This window comes from Tarenaya hassleriana, unplaced genomic scaffold (assembly GCF_000463585.1).
Source record: "Tarenaya hassleriana unplaced genomic scaffold, ASM46358v1 Cleome4, whole genome shotgun sequence".
NCBI lineage: Eukaryota > Viridiplantae > Streptophyta > Magnoliopsida > Brassicales > Cleomaceae > Tarenaya > Tarenaya hassleriana.
The window spans coordinates 2,927,682-2,947,463 of record NW_010966881.1 but is presented as its reverse complement, the minus strand read 5'-3'; the positions used below and the strand labels follow the sequence as shown (position 1 = coordinate 2,947,463).

Genomic DNA, 19,782 nt, shown 5'->3' with positions numbered 1-19,782 from the left:
TCCTGCTGACGCCTGAGAGCAAAACCCATCAGAAAGTTAGAAGAGGAACCCACTGTAGATTCAAAACCGAAATGTCACCTTAACCTTTGCATTTCCTGATATCTTCAACCTTGATGAGCATCAGACCCGGAAAATAATTCCAAGTCCCAGAAAATTTCCCTCTCCCCCCCTCAAGAGTGATTTTCATGGAGATTTTTTTTTTTAAATTCTGACAGACAACAAGCTAAACCTTCACCATGGTAAAGGCATGTACTTGTGCTTTTAAAGCGTACCTCTAACTGAATCCTGACGGATATAAATCACATTTAAAACTCGTCAACGTAAGTTAAATGATGCATCATCAGGTCATGTATAAACAAGTCTGCCTACAGCAGGGAATCTTCTTGGAAAGAATGTCTGGAACCCTGTGTGCACTTTTAAAACTAACATTAACTTGAATCTGAAGTTCTTAACACTAGAATCACATTAGAGAACACAAAAATCTTAGTTTTGAGAAAACACGCATATAGAGACAACAGCACCATTAAAGAAAGTATAGATGGCATTGGCAAAACTATATCTTTTTGCAACTTCCATAACACAAACAAAACAACAAGCAGAATAAAAGTTTAAGTAAAATGATGAGAGATTAGAGTAATATAATCAGTGAAAGGAGGATGACTAGATATAGAGGGAAAAATAGTTTAGAAATTCAAGGTAAAAAATAAGACAACTCATGAATTGTGAACTGCAGAATGCAATGCATATATTTCTTGCGAACAAGATACTATCATACTAGTGCAAACAATCAATAATGAGAAAACAATTTCAGTGTCAACATAACAAAACAAAGTTAACCGAAAAGGAACCTTCAGTTCAAAACATTTTAACCAAAGCATTAATATTTGAAGAGTTGGGCAGGCCCAAAATTGGAAAATTCATACAAGACTCAGAAAGTAAATTAAATGAGCAGTAGAAAGAAGGAAAAACCTCTCAATATAGCACAGATATACTAAATTGGAATACCTTTTCCTCTCTTCTTCTTCTCTTCTAAGCTTTCCTCCCACATTCCTAGGTTCTGTTGCCCCAAGACTAAGAGTTGAAGACCTATGGTCCAGAGATAGAGAAGAACTCCTACTCCTTTGTCTTTTGCGATGTCTTGGAGTTTCAGAACGACGCCTGGAAGTAGGAGATCGACTCCTATGGCATCTCGGAGAAATAGAACGACTTTTTCGCCTGTACGCTCGGAATAGAATAAAAAAGAGCAGTAAGCAAAAGCTCAAACAGAATGAACTACCAACCACATAAAAACTAGGCATCAGGTAGCCAACCATTTCACATAGTAAAAACAAAAGTATATGGAGTTACCTCATACACTGTTAAGAATAACCAGCTCCAACTTTTACCAAATGAAGATGCTAATGTCACGATGGATCAATGAAAGAACATCAATCAACAATCCATCACCAGCTCACTTCCCCCCCCATACAACGGGAATAAACTGAGCTTTCGATAACTTAAAGAGCACGCATCCTCTTACTAACTACTTAGTCATGTTCTCATGATTTATATGCATCTTCTTTGCGACAGTACAGAGCCCACAAGTCTTCTTGCTTACACAGTCACCAACATAGTTATCACTATTGTTTTATAGAAAACCATATGAATTGACCAGGAGCACGCAAACACTATTGCCAACAAGAACGCTGAATGATGTAACAAACAGTATTCCATCTTACCATATATGTCTGGTTGCTAAGACTTACACCTCAGAAGATAAATCATATTTGTTCTTGCTATCACTTTCCACAGTGAACGCTATAGCCTAAAGTTGATGTTACGTTACCATAGTTCCAGAAATGAACACAATAAATGCTGCAGTGTCCGGGTTACTCGTCCCTTTTTGGATGAAAGATAGATGATTAAGAAACTGCTACAGGAAACCAGTAGCAAAGGATAAGATCCGTACATCTTTTCTGATCGGGAAGACACATATCTGAGTTCCACCAACCTTTCTTACAGTTTGTTCTGGGCATAAACCAAGCAACCAGCACAAAGAGATAGCACAGGAAATATACGGGATCACCTGCTATACGAATAAGATGAGTATGGAGAACGGCTCCTGTCCCTTCGGCTCCTCCTGCTATGCCTATCCCTTGCAGGAGACCGTGAGAATTTCCGACGACATGTAGGTGAACGAGACCTTGATAAGTCCCGAGGCATCTCTAACTGGCCCGATAGTATCTTGCTCTACTCGAGCTCAGTATCAATGCCTGAACTTCTAGGAAGCGTAGCCGCTTTTCTGCAAAATCAAGATTCAACACCTAAATAAATTTGGAAATTTTTTTGTGCAGCAACTCATAAAATCTGATCGCTTGTCATCAAAATTTTTTAGAGCAATGCAATAACTATATAAATCATGATTAAAATTTAGAAGTTTTCGGAGAATCACTGCACGAAAACAGGAACAACCTGCAGATTCAGACACGGTTTCAACCATGTTTCCAGGATCTCATCACAAAGATGGTTAACTCTAAGACAACGAATCCAATTTTCGTGCTTTCACATCTTCGGTCAGTTTCACCCGATTTTCCGAGAATTACGCAAAGAACATGAAAAAATTTGCCCCCAGAAAAATCGCAAGAATGCAGGAGAAAACCCTAGGTGGCAGAAAATCACATAGAATCCAAGCAAAACAATCGATTTTCCCAGGAAAAATCAGCTGAAACCATTAATCGCCAGAAATCGCTTACCAAGAATCAGCAACCGTCGTTGGCTCGCGTCAATACAGGGAAGAAGATTCAGAAGAACGCCGAGAGAAAAATCCAATACGCCACAATTTTCGTTCTCTCCAGATAAATCCGATTTTATTTATTTGGTCGACACGTCACACGACGATAGAAACTAGAAAGTCCCAAGACATGTGCTCGGGCTTATATTATATATGTGTGTATATATATATATATATATAAAAGGTAGGGCTAATATTTTCTGCTTTATATTTCGTATTATTTTCAGAAAAAAGGTCGTATTTTTTCATCCTTCGTGAATCTTCATTCTCTCTTCGCCGGTAAGCCTCCTGATGAACGTGACTTCTTCGTCCTTCCCCATCTTTATGAAATCGGAAAACTTTTCTGCTTTCTCCTGTTCGTCGATCTTATTTGAAGCTGCTTTTCTTGGTTTTCTGGTTTCGTAGAACTCGTAATTTGAGCTTCGTAGGAAAAAAATTCAGAAATTGGGGAGCGAATGGTAACAGACTACGATTAATAGTGAAGGTAGGGTGAGAATCTTTTAGGCTACATAACAAGATTTAAGGGTTTCTCTCCTTTGCTTCGATGTTTTGCTTCATAGATGGTGCTTTGATCTCGATGCTATATCTTGATGTGTTTCGCTTGTGTCTGAAATCTGTTGTTCTTCAGTCTTTCTGACGTTTGAGTTTGCAAGTGAAACCATGTCAGAAAATGTAATTGTTGCGCGAAATCATGCTCGGGGAATATGAAACTAAACGAACCCAAATGCACTCAACAAGGGTTTGCCTATGTAAATTTTCTTAGCTTAGTGTTTCCTATTGGTTGAACGATTAATGCTATCCAATTCTACGCCATTAACGAGTCTTCCCACAAGCTTCATTGTCCTTTAACTAGGAGATACTTTTTCTTGCAGTGATCTTTTTAGATTGGATAGCTTTTATGAGCTTCCACCAATCTCTACTTGTGGTTGTTCTGTCTACAGCCTGTACCGGTTAAGCATCATAGTACCGCAAGCTGATTTTGTAGGGAACCGACTCTTGATGTGTTGGTTGCCCTTCTTGCAGGAACAGTTTAGAGAATGGCGAAGTCTTGTAAGGGTCTTGCTGAGGAGCTTGTAAAGTGTCTCAGTGAATCAATTTGTGTTAAGGTAATTAATAATCTTTGCATACATGTATATGTGTACACATGGGGATATATCTATTCATCATCTTTTTTCCCTTTGTCTGCCTTAAACTAGATATTTTGGTGTAGGAGGAGAAACGATCATTTCGTGAATGCGCTGGAGAAAAGAGCCCATCAATATCGAGTGAGTGTGTCGGTCTAAGAGAAACGTATTTCAACTGTAAGAGAGGACAGGTATATTTCTCGTTCAATAACCCGTTTTGATTCTTGAATTGGTTCTTATGATATTTGAGATCATTTCAGACCTAATGGATGGATCATTATGTCCTGCTAGGTTGATATGAGAGCCAGGATTCGTGGAAACAAAGGGTACTGAGGGAAGAGAAACATATTTGAGGTCCGAACACCCAAAACTATCTCGGTTTTTTCCCGATGTCCAATCTGAATTCTCTCCTTAGCTTCATTGTTTTCGATCCTTTTTTATTTCTAATTTGCAGCTCATCTTGAAGAAGTATGCACCTTAACTCTCCGACCTTAAAAGAAACGTATTTACTTGTAGGGCGTGTTCGTGAAGAGATACAGCAAGATGAAGTCGAAAACTCCTTCAGGCAGCTTTTGTAAGAGAGAAATTTTGGTATCTCCACTCCAGTCATTGTTTCTTGTTCCCACAGACAGTTTTTTCTTTGGTCCCTCAAGAGAGGCTTTCACTCAGTGGTTAACTGCACATTTAGAACTACATAAGAGGACAAGAAAGGAAAGTTGCACTTAATAGCCATCTTTCACATTCGGGCAAATGCTGGGTTTTAATACGTAACTTTCTGAATTTTCTTAAGCATGATGTTTATTTAAGATAACAAGAGTGCAGCTTCAAGTATGATACTGAATTTGCTAAAACTCTCCATCTAAGCCCAAAGAAGAAGGAGAAAGAAAAGGAGGATTAAAAGTGTTGGGCATCTGACATGTTCCAAGGCTTTCTGTTCGGTAAGAAAAAATCAACCTTTGATTTGGTTGTTTCTCGGTACAGTGGGTCCCCAAGACACTGAAACAGACTTGGCTTTCAGCACTTGGGTCTTGGTTATGAATCAAATGGCTCAAAAAGAAGAAGCTTTACACTGTAAACCAATCAACCCTACTTCAAGAGTCAAGAAGTGCCTCTCTCAGTCTCAGATGCTCTCACATGATCCTCTCTGGGTAAAGCTCTGAATAGCATCTTGACCATCTCTCGGGCGAATGGTCGTCACTACTCTTAGACGAGATTGGGGTTTCAGCCCTTGCGTCCCTCACCATCTCCAACACCTCTCCGGCCGGTTTTCCGGATGAATGGCTACAAAGGCAGCCGCGATTCTCGAAAGAGCATGAAGTTTCTCCTCTGATGTTGGCTTGTCGCCTGATTCAGTCTCTTCTCTCATGGCATGAACCCATCTAGAGATATCTTCTGAACCATGTTCCTGGACAAGGTCTTGGCAAGGAGTTCTACCTGTTAGAAACTCCAGCAGGAGGACACCGAAGCTATAGACATCGGCAGGCAGTGTCGAGGCATTGCACGGTTCTCGACACACGGGAGCTCTGTAGAAAAGAGAGGCGGCACTTGTTTCCTCAACCGAGTCAGGATTATGGAGAGGGCTGAGCCCGTAATCCGTGAGGCAGGACTCGAAATCGGGGCCCAACAGAACGTTGGACGATTTCAAGTTCCCGTGGGTCAATCCAGGATTCTGGTGAATGTAAAGCAAGCATGCAGCCAAGTCCTCTGCTATTTTCAGACATGAAGTCCAGTGAAGTGGCTTCCTGCCACTAGAACCCCTTGTTCCTGCCAAAACGAGAGGTAAAGAGCCATTGAGTTTCCTGTTTTCATGGAGGTGAAGACAGATCCCTAGCTTATGTGCGAGCATGGAAACATTAAGACATGGTACCATGGATTAGAGAGAAGAGACTGCCATTGGGGAAGTAATCGTAGACGAGGAAACGTTCTTCTTTGGTCTGACAGTAAGCTTTCAAAGGCACCAGGAAACATTAAGACATGGTACCATGGATTAGAGAGAAGAGACTGCCATTGGGGAAGTAATCGTAGACGAGGAAACGTTCTTCTTTGGTCTGACAGTAAGCTTTCAAAGGCACCAGATTCTGATGTCTGAGCCGGCAGAGAATCTCGACATGTCTCATGAACTCCTCCATGGGAGGATTCCTTGAATCCTTGAGCCTCTTCACAATGACGATGAAACCAGACTCTATCACTGCCTTGTACGTGCTTCCTGTCGTCCCTCTCCCGAGTGTCTCTGCTGAAGCTCTTAGCAGATCTTCCATGGAGTATTTCACCACTGACTCCTCGGAATCACCATTTCCAAGGAATACCAGAGTGCCCGCTGAGTCGTCTTCTTCTCTCTCCCATGGAATATTATTGCTTTTCCGGTCATTTCCCTCTGTTCCGGCATCCTTGCTCCTTCCGCCGCCGCAACAGCTTTGCCTCTCCATCTCCGTCGCCGGAAGATTAGGAGAAGAATCGATAGGAGGATCAGAACTCCGCGGCGCAACCGGAGATGATTCTGATTCGCTTCAACTTGTTCCCTTTCGTCCGTAGTAGTTTGGAAGAGTTTGTCAACGGCGTCGGCATGATTCCGCCATTATTGTCGTCTTCCACGCATGGGTTTTGAATCTGATCTCCGCAGAGATCGACGTTGCCGAATAATGACAAAGTGCTGAACCGATTCAGCGCTCGTGTCTGCGGGATTCGACCAGAGAGACGATTGTTCGAGACATTGAAGAATCTGAGACTGGTCTGATTGAGAGGAGGGATCGAGCCCGTGAAGAGATTGTCTTCCAGGTGAAGCACATAAAGGCGGGAGAGACGGAGTAACGAGTTTGGGATCCGGCCGGAAAACCGGTTCCCGGCTAGAACAAATGTTTTCAGGCGGTGAAGATTCGTCAGAGACTCCGGGAACTCGCCGAAGAAGTTGTTGTTGTTGAGGTAAAGCGATTTGAGGCTCAACAATCGGGAGAGGAAGTTGCCTTTGAAGCTAAGAAGTAAGAACCCTAAGTTGGTCCAATTGGTTCACATTCTTCTCGTCTAGCGAACCAGTGAGGTTTAGGTATTCAAGAACAAGCTTCGAGACTCTTCCATTCATGCATCCTCTGACTCCTCTCCAGTTGCAGAGATCTGTTCCCCGCCGTGGAATGGAATTGGAAGGATCGATGGAAGATTTCAAACTCAGTAAAGCTTCCATGTCGCCGGAAGTCGCCCGAGAAATCAGTGAGAACAGTGTGGAAGAAACGAACGTGAGCATGAAGAGAGAGGAGGAAGAACAAGAACTGTAGTGCGATTATTCCATTGCCAAAAAACCCAACGGCGGTGATTGACTGATCAACCAAATCGGCAGATGGGCTCTCGCTTTTTCAGCTCAAGATTCAGTTTCCATTAGAACTGGCAAGAATCTCTGACCACAAAAGGCGTCACTTTCCATGATGGTTCACTTCCAAGATCTTTGAGTGTGATTCACCCAGATGATGATCAGAGCGAAAATGGCGTTTTCCGGCGAAATGGAAGAAACCCAGAAGAGAGGAGGGGGAGAAAGAAAGAGCCAATGGGAAGAAAGAAGAGGGCTTGTTTGATTGGAATCGGGAACGATGAACAGCGAATTTTCTCTCACTTTCTGGGCATATTTTCTCTCACTTTCTTGCTCGAGGAAAACTCACGGATACCACACGTGAAACTACTTCAGGGAGAAGTGAAATCAAAGTCTTTTCTCCTCTCCATGCTTTTCTTCAGTTGCATATCTGTGTATTAAACCCACCAAATCAAACCAGAGAACACAGACACCATTGATGTTTCATGAAACTAAATGACACAACCCTTTTTTATTATGAGAATCAAGAAACAGGAAAAGAAAGTTTCAATCTTTATGTTATTTATAAGAATATAAACGGCGTGGCCGGTCAGGATTTCAGCAGAAAGCATTGCATGAGAGGAATTATTGTTTTCATGTCACTTATTTTCCAAGTTGATAACTTTATTTGTTAAGTAATAATTTTAGTTTTTTTTAATTGAAAATTTTATTTGGTAAATAAAAAGGAGAGGAATCAGTATTCTAATTTTGCATAAAAATAGAATTTTTTTTTATTTATGAGATTCTACCTTAAAAGATTAATTAAAAAATACTGTTCACCGATTTATATTATGTAACAAATTTTATATTGGAAATTTTATAACAGAAATTTCCATCACGATAATGGTGCCACCCGCCACTACCACCTCTCTACACGCGACTCGTGCGTTTGCCGAGCCAAGAGGAAAGTGTTCCCTCTTCCCGGTGAATCTCTGAATCCCTGGCGACGTCAAAACCTGCGTGTGTTCAGAGCTGAATCACTGTCTTCCTCTCCATAGATCTTACCGGACACGACCATGGCCGCTTCTCTTCTCCTCTCGACATCTCCTCCCCTTCTCCTCTCTCCTCTCCGCCGCAGCTCCGCCGTAGTCCGCCGCGTCACGGCCTTTCCTCGTCCCTTCTCGCCGACCCACTTGTCTTCAACTCCGGTTTCAGATACCCTTTTGGTTTCACGGAGACTAGTTCGTCGTAGCTCTCTCCGCGACGAACCAGTCTCTTCGGAGAGCGAGAGTCCTCTTCAATTCGGTGAGGACTCGGCGAATTTTGAATTGGGGAAGCAGAAGATTCTTTCTTGGCTCTATTTCGGCGTCGTTTTGGGTGTTGTCCTCTTCGCCCTTGATGTTGTTTGGATCGATAATTCCACTGGTTTCGGAAAATTCTACGCAGACGCCGTATCCAGAGTCTCCGGCTCACCTGAGGTAATCGAAGAAATCTCAATGAAATGAAGTTCCCAAGCCTCTGAGCCTGTATTCGTTGATTTTATTCATTGCGAATCGAGTTGAATTTGAACAATTGCATCCCATAGAGATTTCACTACGAGTAGGTTGAACTGCAATATAGTGTTCTTGAGCTTAGTTTTCGGATTCCAACCATATGTTGCAGGTTGCTATGTTGGTCCTCATTCTCGTCTTTGCAACTGTACATAGCGGCTTGGCTAGTCTCCGCGATATCGGAGAGAAACTCATCGGGGAAAGAGCATTTCGTGTGCTGTTTGCAGGACTCTCTCTTCCTTTAGCTGTTAGCACCATTGTGAGTACTGACCCTCTCTACCTTTGATGATGTGAAAGGGTCTCGAGCCTATGAGAGAATCCCGTTTCTTGAATCGTATCGCTGTATAAACTTTTGGGTCGATGACATTTTCGAGCAGTTCATTCAAACCGAGATATTTCGTTTCATTTTCAGGTGTATTTTATAAATCATAGATACGACGGGTTGCAACTGTGGCAGCTTCAGGGTGTTCCTGGAGTTCATGAGGCTGTTTGGTTTTCGAACTTTGTATCGTTCTTTTTCCTCTATCCTTCGACCTTTAATCTTCTTGAGATTGCGGCTGTTGAGAAACCGAAGATGCATATTTGGGAGACTGGAATCATGAGAATCACTAGACATCCACAGGTATAAACCCTTAGCCTGTATAAGCATGTTTGGATCTCTTCATTGAGCTGTGTGTTTGTTCCTGTTTGGATTGAACTATGTTGTATCATGTAATAATCCTTTTGATCCTTACTTTTTTTCGGGCTACTTCATACAATGAAATCAACGAACCAGAGTGAAATTGATAGGTTTAATCTGACGAATCCTTTGTTAGCCTGAATCTTACACATGCTCAGAATCTTGAATTGCTAGACATCTACAGGTATAAACCATCACCTGAATATCTTGCATGAGCATGTTTGGATCTCTTCATTGTGCTGTGTTTTTTCCTGTTTGGATTGAAATTTGCTTCCTTTCGATCCTTACTTTTTTCGGGCTACTTCATACGATGAAATCGGGCGAAACCACAATGAAGTTGATAGATTTAATCTGATGAATCCTTGTTAGTTTGAATCTCATAAATGGGCAGAATCTTGAATAACTAGACATCCACATGTATACACCCCAGCGGCCTAGCCCGAATTCCTTGTATAAGCAGGTTTGGATATCTTCATCGAGCTGTCTGTCTTTTCTGTTTGGATTGAACTCCGTTGTATGATGCAATAATCCTTTCAATCCTTACTTTCTTCTGGCGATACGTTATAATCCGATGAACCCCCTTCCTTCTTGTAGCTTGAATCTTACACATGGGTATTTTCTATATTGAATATGTTTCTCTTGCGTTCTCATATTAGGAAACTGGGTTTTGTCTGAATCTGTTTCTCTTGCGATCTCATATTACGAAATGAAACTGGTTTTGGTTTTTGTCTGAACCTTTTGTCCAGATGGTCGGACAGACAATCTGGTGTTTGGCACACACGGTCTGGATCGGTAACACGGTAGCGGTGGCAGCTTCCTTCGGGTTGATCGCTCACCATCTGCTCGGGGTATGGAACGGAGACAGGAGACTAGCTAAAAGATTCGGGGAGGAGGCTTTCGAGAGCGTGAAGAAAAGGACGAGCGTGATTCCGTTTGCCGCCATCCTCGAGGGACGGCAGAAGTTGCCCCGAGATTACTACAGGGAATTCCTCCGGTTGCCGTATCTGACAATAACGGCGTTAACGCTCGGTGCATATTTCGCTCACCCGCTTATGCAGTCTTCAAGCTTCAGGCTCCATTGGTAGTAGCAGCAGCAGCAGCAGCAGTAAGTAGTCTTCTTTCTCGTATGGTACTGTGAGGGCTTCTGGCTTGTTCTCCTTACTCTTCTTCTTCTCCTCCACTTTGTGTGTTTTCATAGCGAGGGAAAAAAATATGTAAATTCATAAAATATTTGTAAATTCAGAAAATAATTTATTGATTTTTGTTACAACGCATGTTGATAGAACTACAAAATGCAATTGTCGCACCTAGTTTATCTGAATATTATTGTGGGTGAATAATTTTTTTAGGTTTTCTTTTCTCTGTGGAAATAAATAATTATGTCTTAAAGTTAAAGTTAGGGTTTGGTTTGGGTTTTTATATTTCATTTGGTTTATTTTATTTTTTTTATTAAAAAGGTTTTTATTAATAGAATATTTATTTTAAAAATTTATATATATATATATATATATATATATATATATGTATTTTATTAGGAATGGTTTATATTTGGTTAATAACCAAACAATCGAATTGACCTAAAATAACTATCATATAATTGTAATCGAATCAAGTTTGATTTAAAAATAAACAATTATGGTTTTTTTTAAAATTGAAAAAATGGAATTCAAATTGAATCGAGTAAAATCTATTTATTTATTTTCTTCTAAAAGTAAAAATTTTTACCAGTCGAATTTATAAAATTGAATACTTATAAATTTTTTAACCCAAAATAATCGAATAGAAATATAACCGTGTCGCACCAAATAAACCATCTGATTTTGTATATTCAATTTTTATTATTTTAATTTTTAAAAGTTATACTCATTCAATTTTTTTTATTAAATTCGATTTAAATATAACCATAAGGATGGATTTGAGTCGCAAACAGATTCAAAATGGCCAGTTGAAGCCCAATAAATAAAAGTTAGGAATAACAGACGAAAACAAAAGCAAAGACAATGATGAATGAATAAAGAGAGCTCCTGCAAACCAACGAACCAAACAAAACAGTCACTACCCACCAAAGGAAAAAGAAAGAGCGCTCTTTCCACTTCTTCTCTCCTTTTTCTCCCCTTCGTCGCCTTCTTCCTTTTCTGCGGCTTTCGAATTCGCATTCTCTCTGCCCCTCCGACGTCTTATTCTTCGTTTCTGTCTCGATTCGCCGGAGTTTCCTGTCTTTTCCAAGTTTTGGCGGTGTATTTCTCGGCATCCTCGTCTCTGATTGCGGCGCCTCCGGTGGGAGTTAGGGTTTTTTTTTGTCACCGGTGATTACTCTCAGTTGGATTCTTCATGCCCTTTTGAGTTTTTGGTTGGGTTTCGTGTGGGATTCGGAAGGGTTATTAAATCGAGCATGTTTGAGCATCGCTTATCATTCCAATCAGACGCCGGAAACAGCTCGCCGGTGATGATTCCGATGGAAAATTACTGCCCACCGAGCGGTGCCACGATTGGTGAAACTTTTCACGGGAATTCTGGTATGAAAACCATGAACACTACACCTGCGTTTTTCTCTGCTGGGAATTCTTCGTCCTCGGCTTCGGTTTCTGGTGTCCTTGATTCGGTTTCTGGGCTCAAACATGAAGCATCATCCGCTGTTGATTGGTCTGTTGAGGAGCAGTATTTGTTGGAGAAAGGCCTCGAAAAGTAAGTATCTTCTGTTGTGATCGTGTTCTTTTCATCGAAGTTGCAATCCTGTTTGGAACCATTGTATGGAAATTGTCTCGAAAAGCAATGGGCATATCTCCATATGGTGAACTATCTTAGCTGTAGTTCCAAAATTCATGGTAGAATAACAAGGATGCACCTTTGCATTTACCATGAACAATAGGGAAACATAGTATATGTCTACCATATCTTGTAAACTGGTTTCCTAGGAAAGCTGGCCGAAGTCCATTGGTGTTCATTTATAATTCCTTTTTGACTTGTCTTTTAACTTTCACTGGGTTTCCATTGTCTAAAGTTTTTTACTTGTATCGGTTCGCATATATGGAATCAAATCTTTGCCCTGCTCCTTGCAGATACAGAGATGAACCGAAGATTATGAAGTATATAAAGATCGCAGCATCTTTGCCGGACAAAACTGTACGGGACGTAGCATTGAGGTGCCGGTGGATGCAAGTAAGCTCCTAATGCCTTGTCATGTTCTCGATTAAGTTTCAGTGAGATGTCTGTTTGCTTGTCATTGTTTATGATGTCCAGTTAATGCACTTTTGCTTGCTAAGCGTAGAGAACAAAAATTACCATTAACCTAGACTTCTCAAGGGCTAATCTCTTCTAAACAATTGTTTCAGCCATTTTTATTGTTCCATTTTTCAAATGGTACGTGGAAATAGTGCTGGTAGGTTATTTCTTAAAGCATATGTTATGCAGGAGGGAAACCACCATGAGGATGCTATTTTGTGTGCATGCTTTATGATAAAGATAAAGCACTAAAGAAAATACTTTTTTGGATATTGTTTTTCATTGTAAGGTAGGTTATCAAATTATATTTATGAGAAGACACATGCCATATCCTAAAGCTTGTTTAAAAGGGTGGTATAGAGTGAGTGGTTAGAGAAATAATAAAAAAAAATGTTGGTGGTAGTGTTAGATTTCTATTAGCTCAGAAAGCCATGAATGTGGAGGGAGATGTTGGAAAGGACAGATCTAAAGCTTGATTTGATTTTTGTAGTTATCCAAAAATTGAATTTTTCCGATTTTTTTTTCACTAAACTTTTCTGAATTTTTAGAGTGTATTTTGTGATTCTATCTTCTCTGAAAGGTTATATACTTCTTTACGGGTGATTCCTAAGTTATGATGTAATAATAAATATTTCACGGTTGTCCATATGCCTTTCAACATACTAATAAATTAAGGCATGATTAAATGGAAAAGAGAAATAAAAAAGACAACTTACATAATATAATGCAAAATGTTATCAATCTTCACTCCACTGCCAGCATCTGTCCTTTTGTATCTGTTATATGGAGTTTGGAAGGAGAGTTAATTTATTAATTTACATTTTATGATTTAATTTTTCTAATCAGATTCAGCCGACAATAATTTTTCATTAGTAACCACTGTTCCAATGTTTTCGATTGTGATATGCGCCTTCAACCAGATATGCTATATTATCTTTTAAGTTTGTCTGAATCCATTTTCACAGAGAAAGCGAAGGAAAGGAGAAGAGCATAGTTCTGGCAAGAAGGTCAGCAATAGGAAGGTACGTTGACCTTCATGGACCTATGTTATATCTTCTTTGTAAATGATATAATTAAACAATGGATAGGTGACTCACTTGCATTAACTTATGAGATTTAATGTTCATTTAAAGCAAATTGAACCGTTCTGATATTATGGTTCTAGTCACACAGACAGTGCACTAACATCCCAAGATTTTTGATGTATGAATTTGGCATATCAATATGCCTTGAGCTTATTTATCAAAATGTATCTGAAAGGGCAGTCTTCTTCAGGATAAGGTGACGGATTCATCCCCTAAGCTGAACATGCTCTCTGATATGCCACAGCAAAATACTGCATCTGCTTCACTCATGAAAAATATGTGCCATAGCGGTCGCGTGCCTTACGAAGGTTAGTGCTAATTTAGGTCAAAGTATCGTTATCGTCTTATTCTTCTCTGTCATGGGGTGGGTACCGTCATACAGAAGGGATGCCACAGAAGACGTTTGTGTTGTGGTTAACTTAAAAGATATCATATCCTGCAAGATGATACTCTTTGCTGTCTTGAACTGAAACCACTCTTGTTGGACTATTTGTGAGCCATCTATTTTATGCCTGACCTGAAGCTAAGCAACTTTGCTTTCAGAAAGTTTCCTGCTCTTTTTCCTGAGTTCTGTTAAGTTACATAGTTGCCAAACTCGTTTGCAGATTTAAGTGGCATGACTATTGGTCTTCTACAAAAGAATGCTCAAGCTTTCAGTCAAATCTCTCACAACCTTTCTGTATGCAAGGTAATTTCTTCATAGGCGGGGGTCATTGTGGCTAAATTTGATTGAAAAGCTAGTCTAGTAAGAAGATTAATGCACTAAGAAGCCCCCAAAAGTATATTTCGGAATTTCATATGTGTAGTGTTTATTCTGATAGCAGCTTGATAATCTTGGTTTGCGGTACATCATTGCTGTTTTTTTTTTGTTTTGAAAATGATACAGCTACAGGATAATATCAATCTATTTTCTCAGGCAAGAAATAATATCACTGCCATCCTGACAGAGTATGTGGTATTCAACATATTGAAGTAACGCTAGTGAGACTTTTGTTTCTCCTCTTTTCCTTCTCTACGATTAAAGCACTGATATACACAAGTCTTAACTGCTGCAGCATGACGGAGATGCCCGGCATCATGAGTCGGATGCCGCCTCTACCCGTGTCAATTAACGAGGATATTGCAAGCGCTATCCTGATGAGCACAACACAAGTATGTTGTCTTGTCCCGTAATTTCTCTGAACCAGATATGGGGTTTTGGTTGAATAAGGCTCTAAATGACACGATGTTTCTTAACTATAATGGGTTCAAAAACCTCAGTTGCTATCAAGGAAGGCTACTGATGTATCAAAAGATGAATGGCAGAGTAGGAGAACTCTATACATTGATTGACCTCACATTATCAGAAAACCTTTCCTAACCTCAAAAGTCTTTGAACTTAGTGGCAAATACTTGATAGATTTATATGCACATTTGTGAAGTATCTATCTAATATATGATGTTAAATTGAAGGTTTCCTTTGTCGTACAGCCAAACACGTACAGTGTACCTGCGAGCATCCATCTGAAGCAGGAGCCACGGAGGTGACGGAGAAGGAAACTGAGTTTGAACCGACGCTAAATATTTAACACAAGAACCTGGTAAGAGGCGTGACTTTGAATAGAGTAAGTTGGTCTTCAGCTCCTAGAATGGGGTTTCGCCTTAGCCTCCTGGCTGTTGTGGAACCACGAGATTTGACAGTCCGGATATGATTGGAAACCTCGTACTCTCGGGATAATCTTGGCTGGACGTGGACGGGAAAGTTGCCCGGGGAAGGATTGCCCAAGGTTTTTTTTAGTTCGCTCTTTGCATCTCTAAACCATTCGTTTATATAGATGCAATATGCTTTGTTTGAGTTCGTAGCTCTGCTGTGATGTTAAGTGTTTTAGCCATGTTTTGATGGAAACTAGTAGGGTTTTGTTTTGTTGTGTCGAGTTCACGCTTTGTAACAGTATAAGCCATCATAGTAATAAAGATACTGTCTTCACTGACATCATCTCTACCTGTAACTTTCCTTGTGTTCCATTGTGTGTTGTATGTTGTATAGAAAAATGTTGCAGTTGGAGCCTAATCGCATACCAATTTTACGGGAAGAATAAATTCCATGAAGAATCATCTCGTGATGTTATATAATAACGAAGCCTCTTTAACTCAATAACAGAATAAATTCCATGAACAATCAGCTCGTGCTGTTTATTCTTGAAGACTAATCTCAGAGAACAACTCAAGTAACTTGCAAGCTATAACTTATTCTTCAACACACAGAGAGAGAGGTTTACGCAGAGGCTTTCCAAGAAGACAATGGTGGAGTTTCAGACTGCATGTAGGTAGGCATGCTGGACATGTACCTTTCCCCTTTCACGAAATCGGGTTGGGCAATGGCTTCGATCTCAGCCATCTCTTCCGGAGTGAGTTTCACCGATAACGCTCCAATGTTCTGGTTGAGGTTTTCGATCTTGGTGGTTCCCGGAATAGGGCACACATCATCTCCCTGTTGATGAACCCATGCCAGTGCTAGTTGCCCGGGAGTGCAACCTTTCTTTTCCGCCATGGCAGTTACCTTCTCGTAGAGAACCTTGTTGTGGTCCAAGTTTTCCGCTTGGAATCTCGGCAGATTCTGATACAGGGCCAAGAAGAAATGCATGGTGAGATGATTTTTGGATCATCACACTTCACACTCAAGCCTTAAAAAGTGAAAATGCAGTTCACTTGAGGTCACAGCCACTGAATGGTAAAAGGAAAGGCATTGTGAACACTTGTATAGAAAGGTTTAGAATCAATATCAGAGCCAGGTACTTGCCTTTCTAAAGTCGCCTTGCTCTAGCTTCTCAAGAAGCTTGGGTCCCGATGCAAAGAAGCCTCGTCCAAGAGGGCTGTAAGCAACAATCCCGATCCCAAGTTCCCTGATAAGAAAAGAGAAGACATGACAAAAACAGATCAGACATTTACAAAGGAAGGAGAAGGAGAGTCCAAAGGCAATTTCTTACCTGCAGGTAGGGATGATGTCTTCTTCCACGTCTCGTGACCACAAAGACCACTCCAACTGGACAGCGGTTATCGGATGAACAGCATGTGCTCTTCTGATAGTCGAGGCAGAAGCTTCTGATAAACCCACATACTTTATTTTACCCTCCTCGACCAGTTTCTTGAGTTCTCCCATCTTGGAAAAGACCAGCATTGATACTGCTAAGCTCAGAACACGCACAGACCAAAACAAAACAGCACAAGCCAAATACTTCATATCCAAGTTGTCTTCTTCAAGTTCAGACATGTCCTAAACCACATAATTTGATGCTCTAAAAGAACATTTCACAGCCTGAGATGACCAGATTACCGCTAAACTAACGTTCAATTCACCCAAAACGTAAAATGGTATGCATAATTTTGCGAGAAGGCTTTACCGTGATCTCAATCGGGACACGGATATCTATCCGATGCTGGTAATAAAGATCAATGCAGTCAACACCAAGACGTCTCAAGCTTGCCTCACAGGCAAACCTCACATATGCAGGATCTCCCTTTATCTCTCTTTTCCCTTCTGAATAACTGATTCCGAATTTGGTCGCCAATTCAACCTTCTCCCTCATCACATCCTTCAGAGCCTGAGAGATATCAACAACGAACTGATCATGAAGCTTCCCCTAAACATAAACCCTAACGCACATTTGGGCAAAGTAACTCCCTTGTACACCAAGCGAGGCCATTTTCCTACTCTAATTCCTCGTTCATCAACCAAGTAAACACCACAATCTTCCCAAATGCTCGAAAATCAACCGACTACGCATCTTGATCGTGAAATCGAAGTGAATATGAACGGTCGGAGAACTCGATTTCGAATCGAACCTTGCTAAGGAGAATCTCGTTGGTCTCGGGACCATAGATGTCGGAGGTGTCGAGGAAGGTGATGCCGGAGTTAATGGCGTGGTGAAGGACAGCGATGGCGTCGGATTCCGGCTTTGGAGCGCCGTAGAAGGCGGAGAGACCCATGCAACCAAGGCCCTGCGCAGAGACCTCAAGGCCCTGGCTTCCGAGCTTGATCCTCCGTACTCCACTGGCCGCCATGGATTCTCCCTCTCTAAGCTTTTTTCGCTCTCTCGTTTTGTGGTCTGTGATCGTTTCTGAGAAAAGGGGTCTGCTTTGAACACAATTTATAGAAGAAATTTCAGGAGCGGGGGAGGGGGAATGAGTGGCATAGTGCTTGGGGAGGAGGTGAAGAAAAAGACATGCCACGTCATCGCTGTGGTGGATGGAATCATAAATTCATAATGAAATATCATATGTCAGGGAAAAAATAAAAACGTAAAAAAAAATTATCAATTATCATTCTCGGGTAAACAAATGATAACTTTAGTACTAAATATTTTTAGTATATAAACTAAATCTAAAAACATCCAATGGAAACATAATAATTACTAATTTATAAAAGTTTGTCTAACAATATCCTACTGTAAATTTGTTAATTATAATTGAAATTAATAAATAATATAATAACTGAGGAAGAATCATGATTTATTCTCTATAAACTTAATATATTTTATTACTTATAATTTATTTAAAATAAAATATCATGACCATTCAAATTTATTATAATCTTTTTTTCGGTTATTGTTTCGAAATTGGTATTTATAAATAGATGGAACGTCGTTTTCTTTTTCCAAAATAAAAGATTAGGATTTCAATTCCATGAACCTTTTTTTCTGAAAATAAAACAAATCAGGTATTAAATATTCAGAATTATTTGGATAATTGAATTAGTAAAGTGATTTAATGAGATTTCAAAAGATCATATGGTTTTAGAGTTCATGATTTTTTTTAATGAAATGTGAATTGGAGTTCATGATTTTGTTTTCGTACAAAAAAAAATTGTGTTGATCCGTCATTGCTTACGTATGAATTTTTCGCTTTTTTTATTGTTTAATTTTTTTCATAACTTCAACGGTATTATTGAATACATGTTTTCTGATAGTCATATGATTACATTAGAATAAAAATTGAGTTGAGTTTTATTTTCCTATGAATGAATTTATTATTTTTACGGCGATAGTTAATTCACTGACTTGTCAAAATTATATGATACAAAAAAACTTACATTCATGGAATCTAAATCCATGAGATAGCTTTCTACCAAAATATATTTTCAATATACAGAAAAATATTTTATACGTGGCATATATATATAAATATGCAAACTTTTATACTTTCTTTGTTCCTTAGCTATTTTTATAATCTTATGAGCTTTTCTTTTTTTCAAAAAAAAAAAAATCATGGTGTTTCATCATTATCAAAGAAACATTGCAAATTAAAAATGATACTTATTTAGGTTGTTATAGATATACGGTTCTTAGTTTTAGTTTAAATTAGATTAACACCTTTTTAAAGATGAAAATGAATAAACTTAATTCCGAAAAACATGCTGAAACACCCATATCCATATAGTAATAATATATACAAAAACTGAGTTTGGGCCTCTCTAAAATAGGCCCATAAAAAAGGCCCAAAACAAACGAAAATCCCAGTGTGTGGAGATTAAGATATTCCCTAATAAAATTATTTAATTGTTTCCTAAAGGGAACTTAACGTGGTTTATAAATATGAGAGAAATTGCAATATATTTTAAAATTTTGTGGGAAATTTTGAAAATGTTTAAATTCTAGTGTAATTTTTTATCAAATTAAAAATTGATATAAAATATTAGAATATTGTTGAGAATTAGTAGGGAATACGGGACGTAAGAGTAGGGGTGGACGTTTCGGAAAACGGTTCGGGTTCGGGACGGGAATTGATCGGTTCATTTCTTTCGGTTTTACAAAAATAGATACCAATCGGTTTTTATATTGTATTCGGTTCGGTTCGGTTTCAGTATCGGTTCGGTTCGGTTCCGGGTTTTATTAAAAAATGATAGATTTAAAAATATTTGGTTTTTCGCGATTTTTAAAGTTCGGTTCGGTTCGGTTCGATTCGGTTCCGTTAAAATTCGGTTCTCTAAAAAATGGTACCGTTCGGGAATTAAGAACGGTTTCGAATCGGAAAAAATACCGTTTTTTCGGTGCGGTTCGGTCCGGTTCTGAAAAACCGAACCGAAATGTCCAACCCTACGTA

At 39.6% G+C, this 19,782-nt stretch overlaps 5 protein-coding genes and 1 pseudogene across 18 annotated transcripts in view; 3 read left to right on the top strand and 3 right to left on the bottom strand.

Moving 5' to 3' along the window:
* LOC104823661 (uncharacterized protein At1g10890) overlaps positions 1-2,892 on the bottom strand; it is a 4,294-nt gene extending 1,402 nt beyond the window's left edge. The window contains exons 1-3 of one of the 2 annotated variants that reach the window (XM_010555335.1): positions 2,733-2,892; positions 1,348-2,281; positions 1,006-1,215 (exon numbers count right to left, since the gene is read on the bottom strand). In XM_010555335.1, coding sequence (XP_010553637.1) covers positions 1,006-1,215; positions 1,348-1,352 — 215 coding nt within the window. In that variant the 5' untranslated portion in view covers positions 1,353-2,281; positions 2,733-2,892. The remainder of the gene's footprint in view (positions 1-1,005; positions 1,216-1,347; positions 2,282-2,732) is intronic. The other variant, XM_010555334.2, reaches the window with a different exon arrangement.
* Positions 2,893-2,960: 68 nt separating this feature from the next.
* Positions 2,961-4,620, top strand: LOC104823659 (cytochrome c oxidase assembly factor 5). Of its 6 annotated transcripts, none has more exons than XM_010555331.1 (6): positions 2,961-3,049; positions 3,176-3,254; positions 3,800-3,876; positions 3,981-4,085; positions 4,186-4,248; positions 4,411-4,620. In XM_010555331.1, exons 3-5 carry the CDS (start codon positions 3,808-3,810, stop codon positions 4,225-4,227), a joined length of 216 nt encoding a protein of 71 aa, XP_010553633.1. In that variant the 5' UTR covers positions 2,961-3,049; positions 3,176-3,254; positions 3,800-3,807; the 3' UTR covers positions 4,228-4,248; positions 4,411-4,620. The 6 variants fall into 6 exon arrangements, with proteins under 6 accessions (XP_010553633.1, XP_010553630.1, XP_010553629.1 ...); XM_010555328.1 differs by having other exon boundaries at positions 3,794-3,876; XM_010555327.1 differs by lacking the exon at positions 3,176-3,254 and having other exon boundaries at positions 3,794-3,876.
* LOC104824553 lies at positions 4,349-7,162 on the bottom strand (annotated as a pseudogene).
* An 899-nt stretch (positions 7,163-8,061) lies between these two features.
* Positions 8,062-10,671, top strand: LOC104823658 (15-cis-zeta-carotene isomerase, chloroplastic). The gene is made up of 4 exons (XM_010555325.2): positions 8,062-8,646; positions 8,831-8,977; positions 9,131-9,340; positions 10,144-10,671. Exons 1-4 carry the CDS (start codon positions 8,245-8,247, stop codon positions 10,480-10,482), a joined length of 1,098 nt encoding a protein of 365 aa, XP_010553627.1. The 5' UTR covers positions 8,062-8,244; the 3' UTR covers positions 10,483-10,671.
* A 746-nt stretch (positions 10,672-11,417) lies between these two features.
* LOC104823657 lies at positions 11,418-15,674 on the top strand. Of its 7 annotated transcripts, XM_010555322.1 has the most exons (9): positions 11,418-11,913; positions 12,022-12,082; positions 12,457-12,556; positions 13,585-13,641; positions 13,895-14,012; positions 14,310-14,392; positions 14,591-14,676; positions 14,760-14,856; positions 15,157-15,674. In XM_010555322.1, exons 1-9 carry the CDS (start codon positions 11,790-11,792, stop codon positions 15,229-15,231), a joined length of 801 nt encoding a protein of 266 aa, XP_010553624.1. In that variant the 5' UTR covers positions 11,418-11,789; the 3' UTR covers positions 15,232-15,674. The 7 variants fall into 7 exon arrangements, with proteins under 7 accessions (XP_010553624.1, XP_010553617.1, XP_010553626.1 ...); XM_010555315.2 differs by having other exon boundaries at positions 11,421-12,082; XM_010555319.2 differs by having other exon boundaries at positions 11,423-12,082; positions 14,591-14,652.
* A 114-nt stretch (positions 15,675-15,788) lies between these two features.
* Positions 15,789-17,830, bottom strand: LOC104823656 (probable aldo-keto reductase 4). Of its 2 annotated transcripts, none has more exons than XM_010555313.2 (5): positions 17,527-17,830; positions 17,085-17,285; positions 16,671-16,957; positions 16,484-16,586; positions 15,789-16,300 (listed from the first exon to the last, which is right to left on the bottom strand). In XM_010555313.2, exons 1-5 carry the CDS (start codon positions 17,743-17,745, stop codon positions 15,959-15,961), a joined length of 1,152 nt encoding a protein of 383 aa, XP_010553615.1. In that variant the 5' UTR covers positions 17,746-17,830; the 3' UTR covers positions 15,789-15,958. The 2 variants fall into 2 exon arrangements, with proteins under 2 accessions (XP_010553615.1, XP_010553616.1); XM_010555314.1 differs by having other exon boundaries at positions 16,671-16,843; positions 17,527-17,827.
* Positions 17,831-19,782: the final 1,952 nt, after the last annotated feature.

Coding starts and splice junctions, on each gene's coding strand:
- LOC104823658 (XM_010555325.2), top strand. CDS start 8,245: ATGGCCGCTTCTCTTCTCCTCTCGACATCTCCTCCCCTTCTCCTCTCT. Junction 8,647..8,830: donor GAGTCTCCGGCTCACCTGAG/GTAATCGAAGAA, acceptor CATATGTTGCAG/GTTGCTATGTTGGTCCTCAT. Junction 8,978..9,130: donor CTTTAGCTGTTAGCACCATT/GTGAGTACTGAC, acceptor TTTCATTTTCAG/GTGTATTTTATAAATCATAG.
- LOC104823656 (XM_010555313.2), bottom strand. CDS start 17,745: ATGGCGGCCAGTGGAGTACGGAGGATCAAGCTCGGAAGCCAGGGCCTT. Junction 16,958..17,084: donor GTGTCCCGATTGAGATCACG/GTAAAGCCTTCT, acceptor TATGTGGTTTAG/GACATGTCTGAACTTGAAGA. Junction 16,587..16,670: donor GACATCATCCCTACCTGCAG/GTAAGAAATTGC, acceptor TTTTCTTATCAG/GGAACTTGGGATCGGGATTG.
- LOC104823659 (XM_010555327.1), top strand. CDS start 3,808: ATGGCGAAGTCTTGTAAGGGTCTTGCTGAGGAGCTTGTAAAGTGTCTC. Junction 3,877..3,980: donor GTGAATCAATTTGTGTTAAG/GTAATTAATAAT, acceptor ATTTTGGTGTAG/GAGGAGAAACGATCATTTCG. Junction 4,086..4,185: donor TCAACTGTAAGAGAGGACAG/GTATATTTCTCG, acceptor ATGTCCTGCTAG/GTTGATATGAGAGCCAGGAT.
- LOC104823657 (XM_010555315.2), top strand. CDS start 11,790: ATGTTTGAGCATCGCTTATCATTCCAATCAGACGCCGGAAACAGCTCG. Junction 12,083..12,456: donor TTGGAGAAAGGCCTCGAAAA/GTAAGTATCTTC, acceptor TGCTCCTTGCAG/ATACAGAGATGAACCGAAGA. Junction 14,677..14,759: donor GTGGTATTCAACATATTGAA/GTAACGCTAGTG, acceptor TAACTGCTGCAG/CATGACGGAGATGCCCGGCA.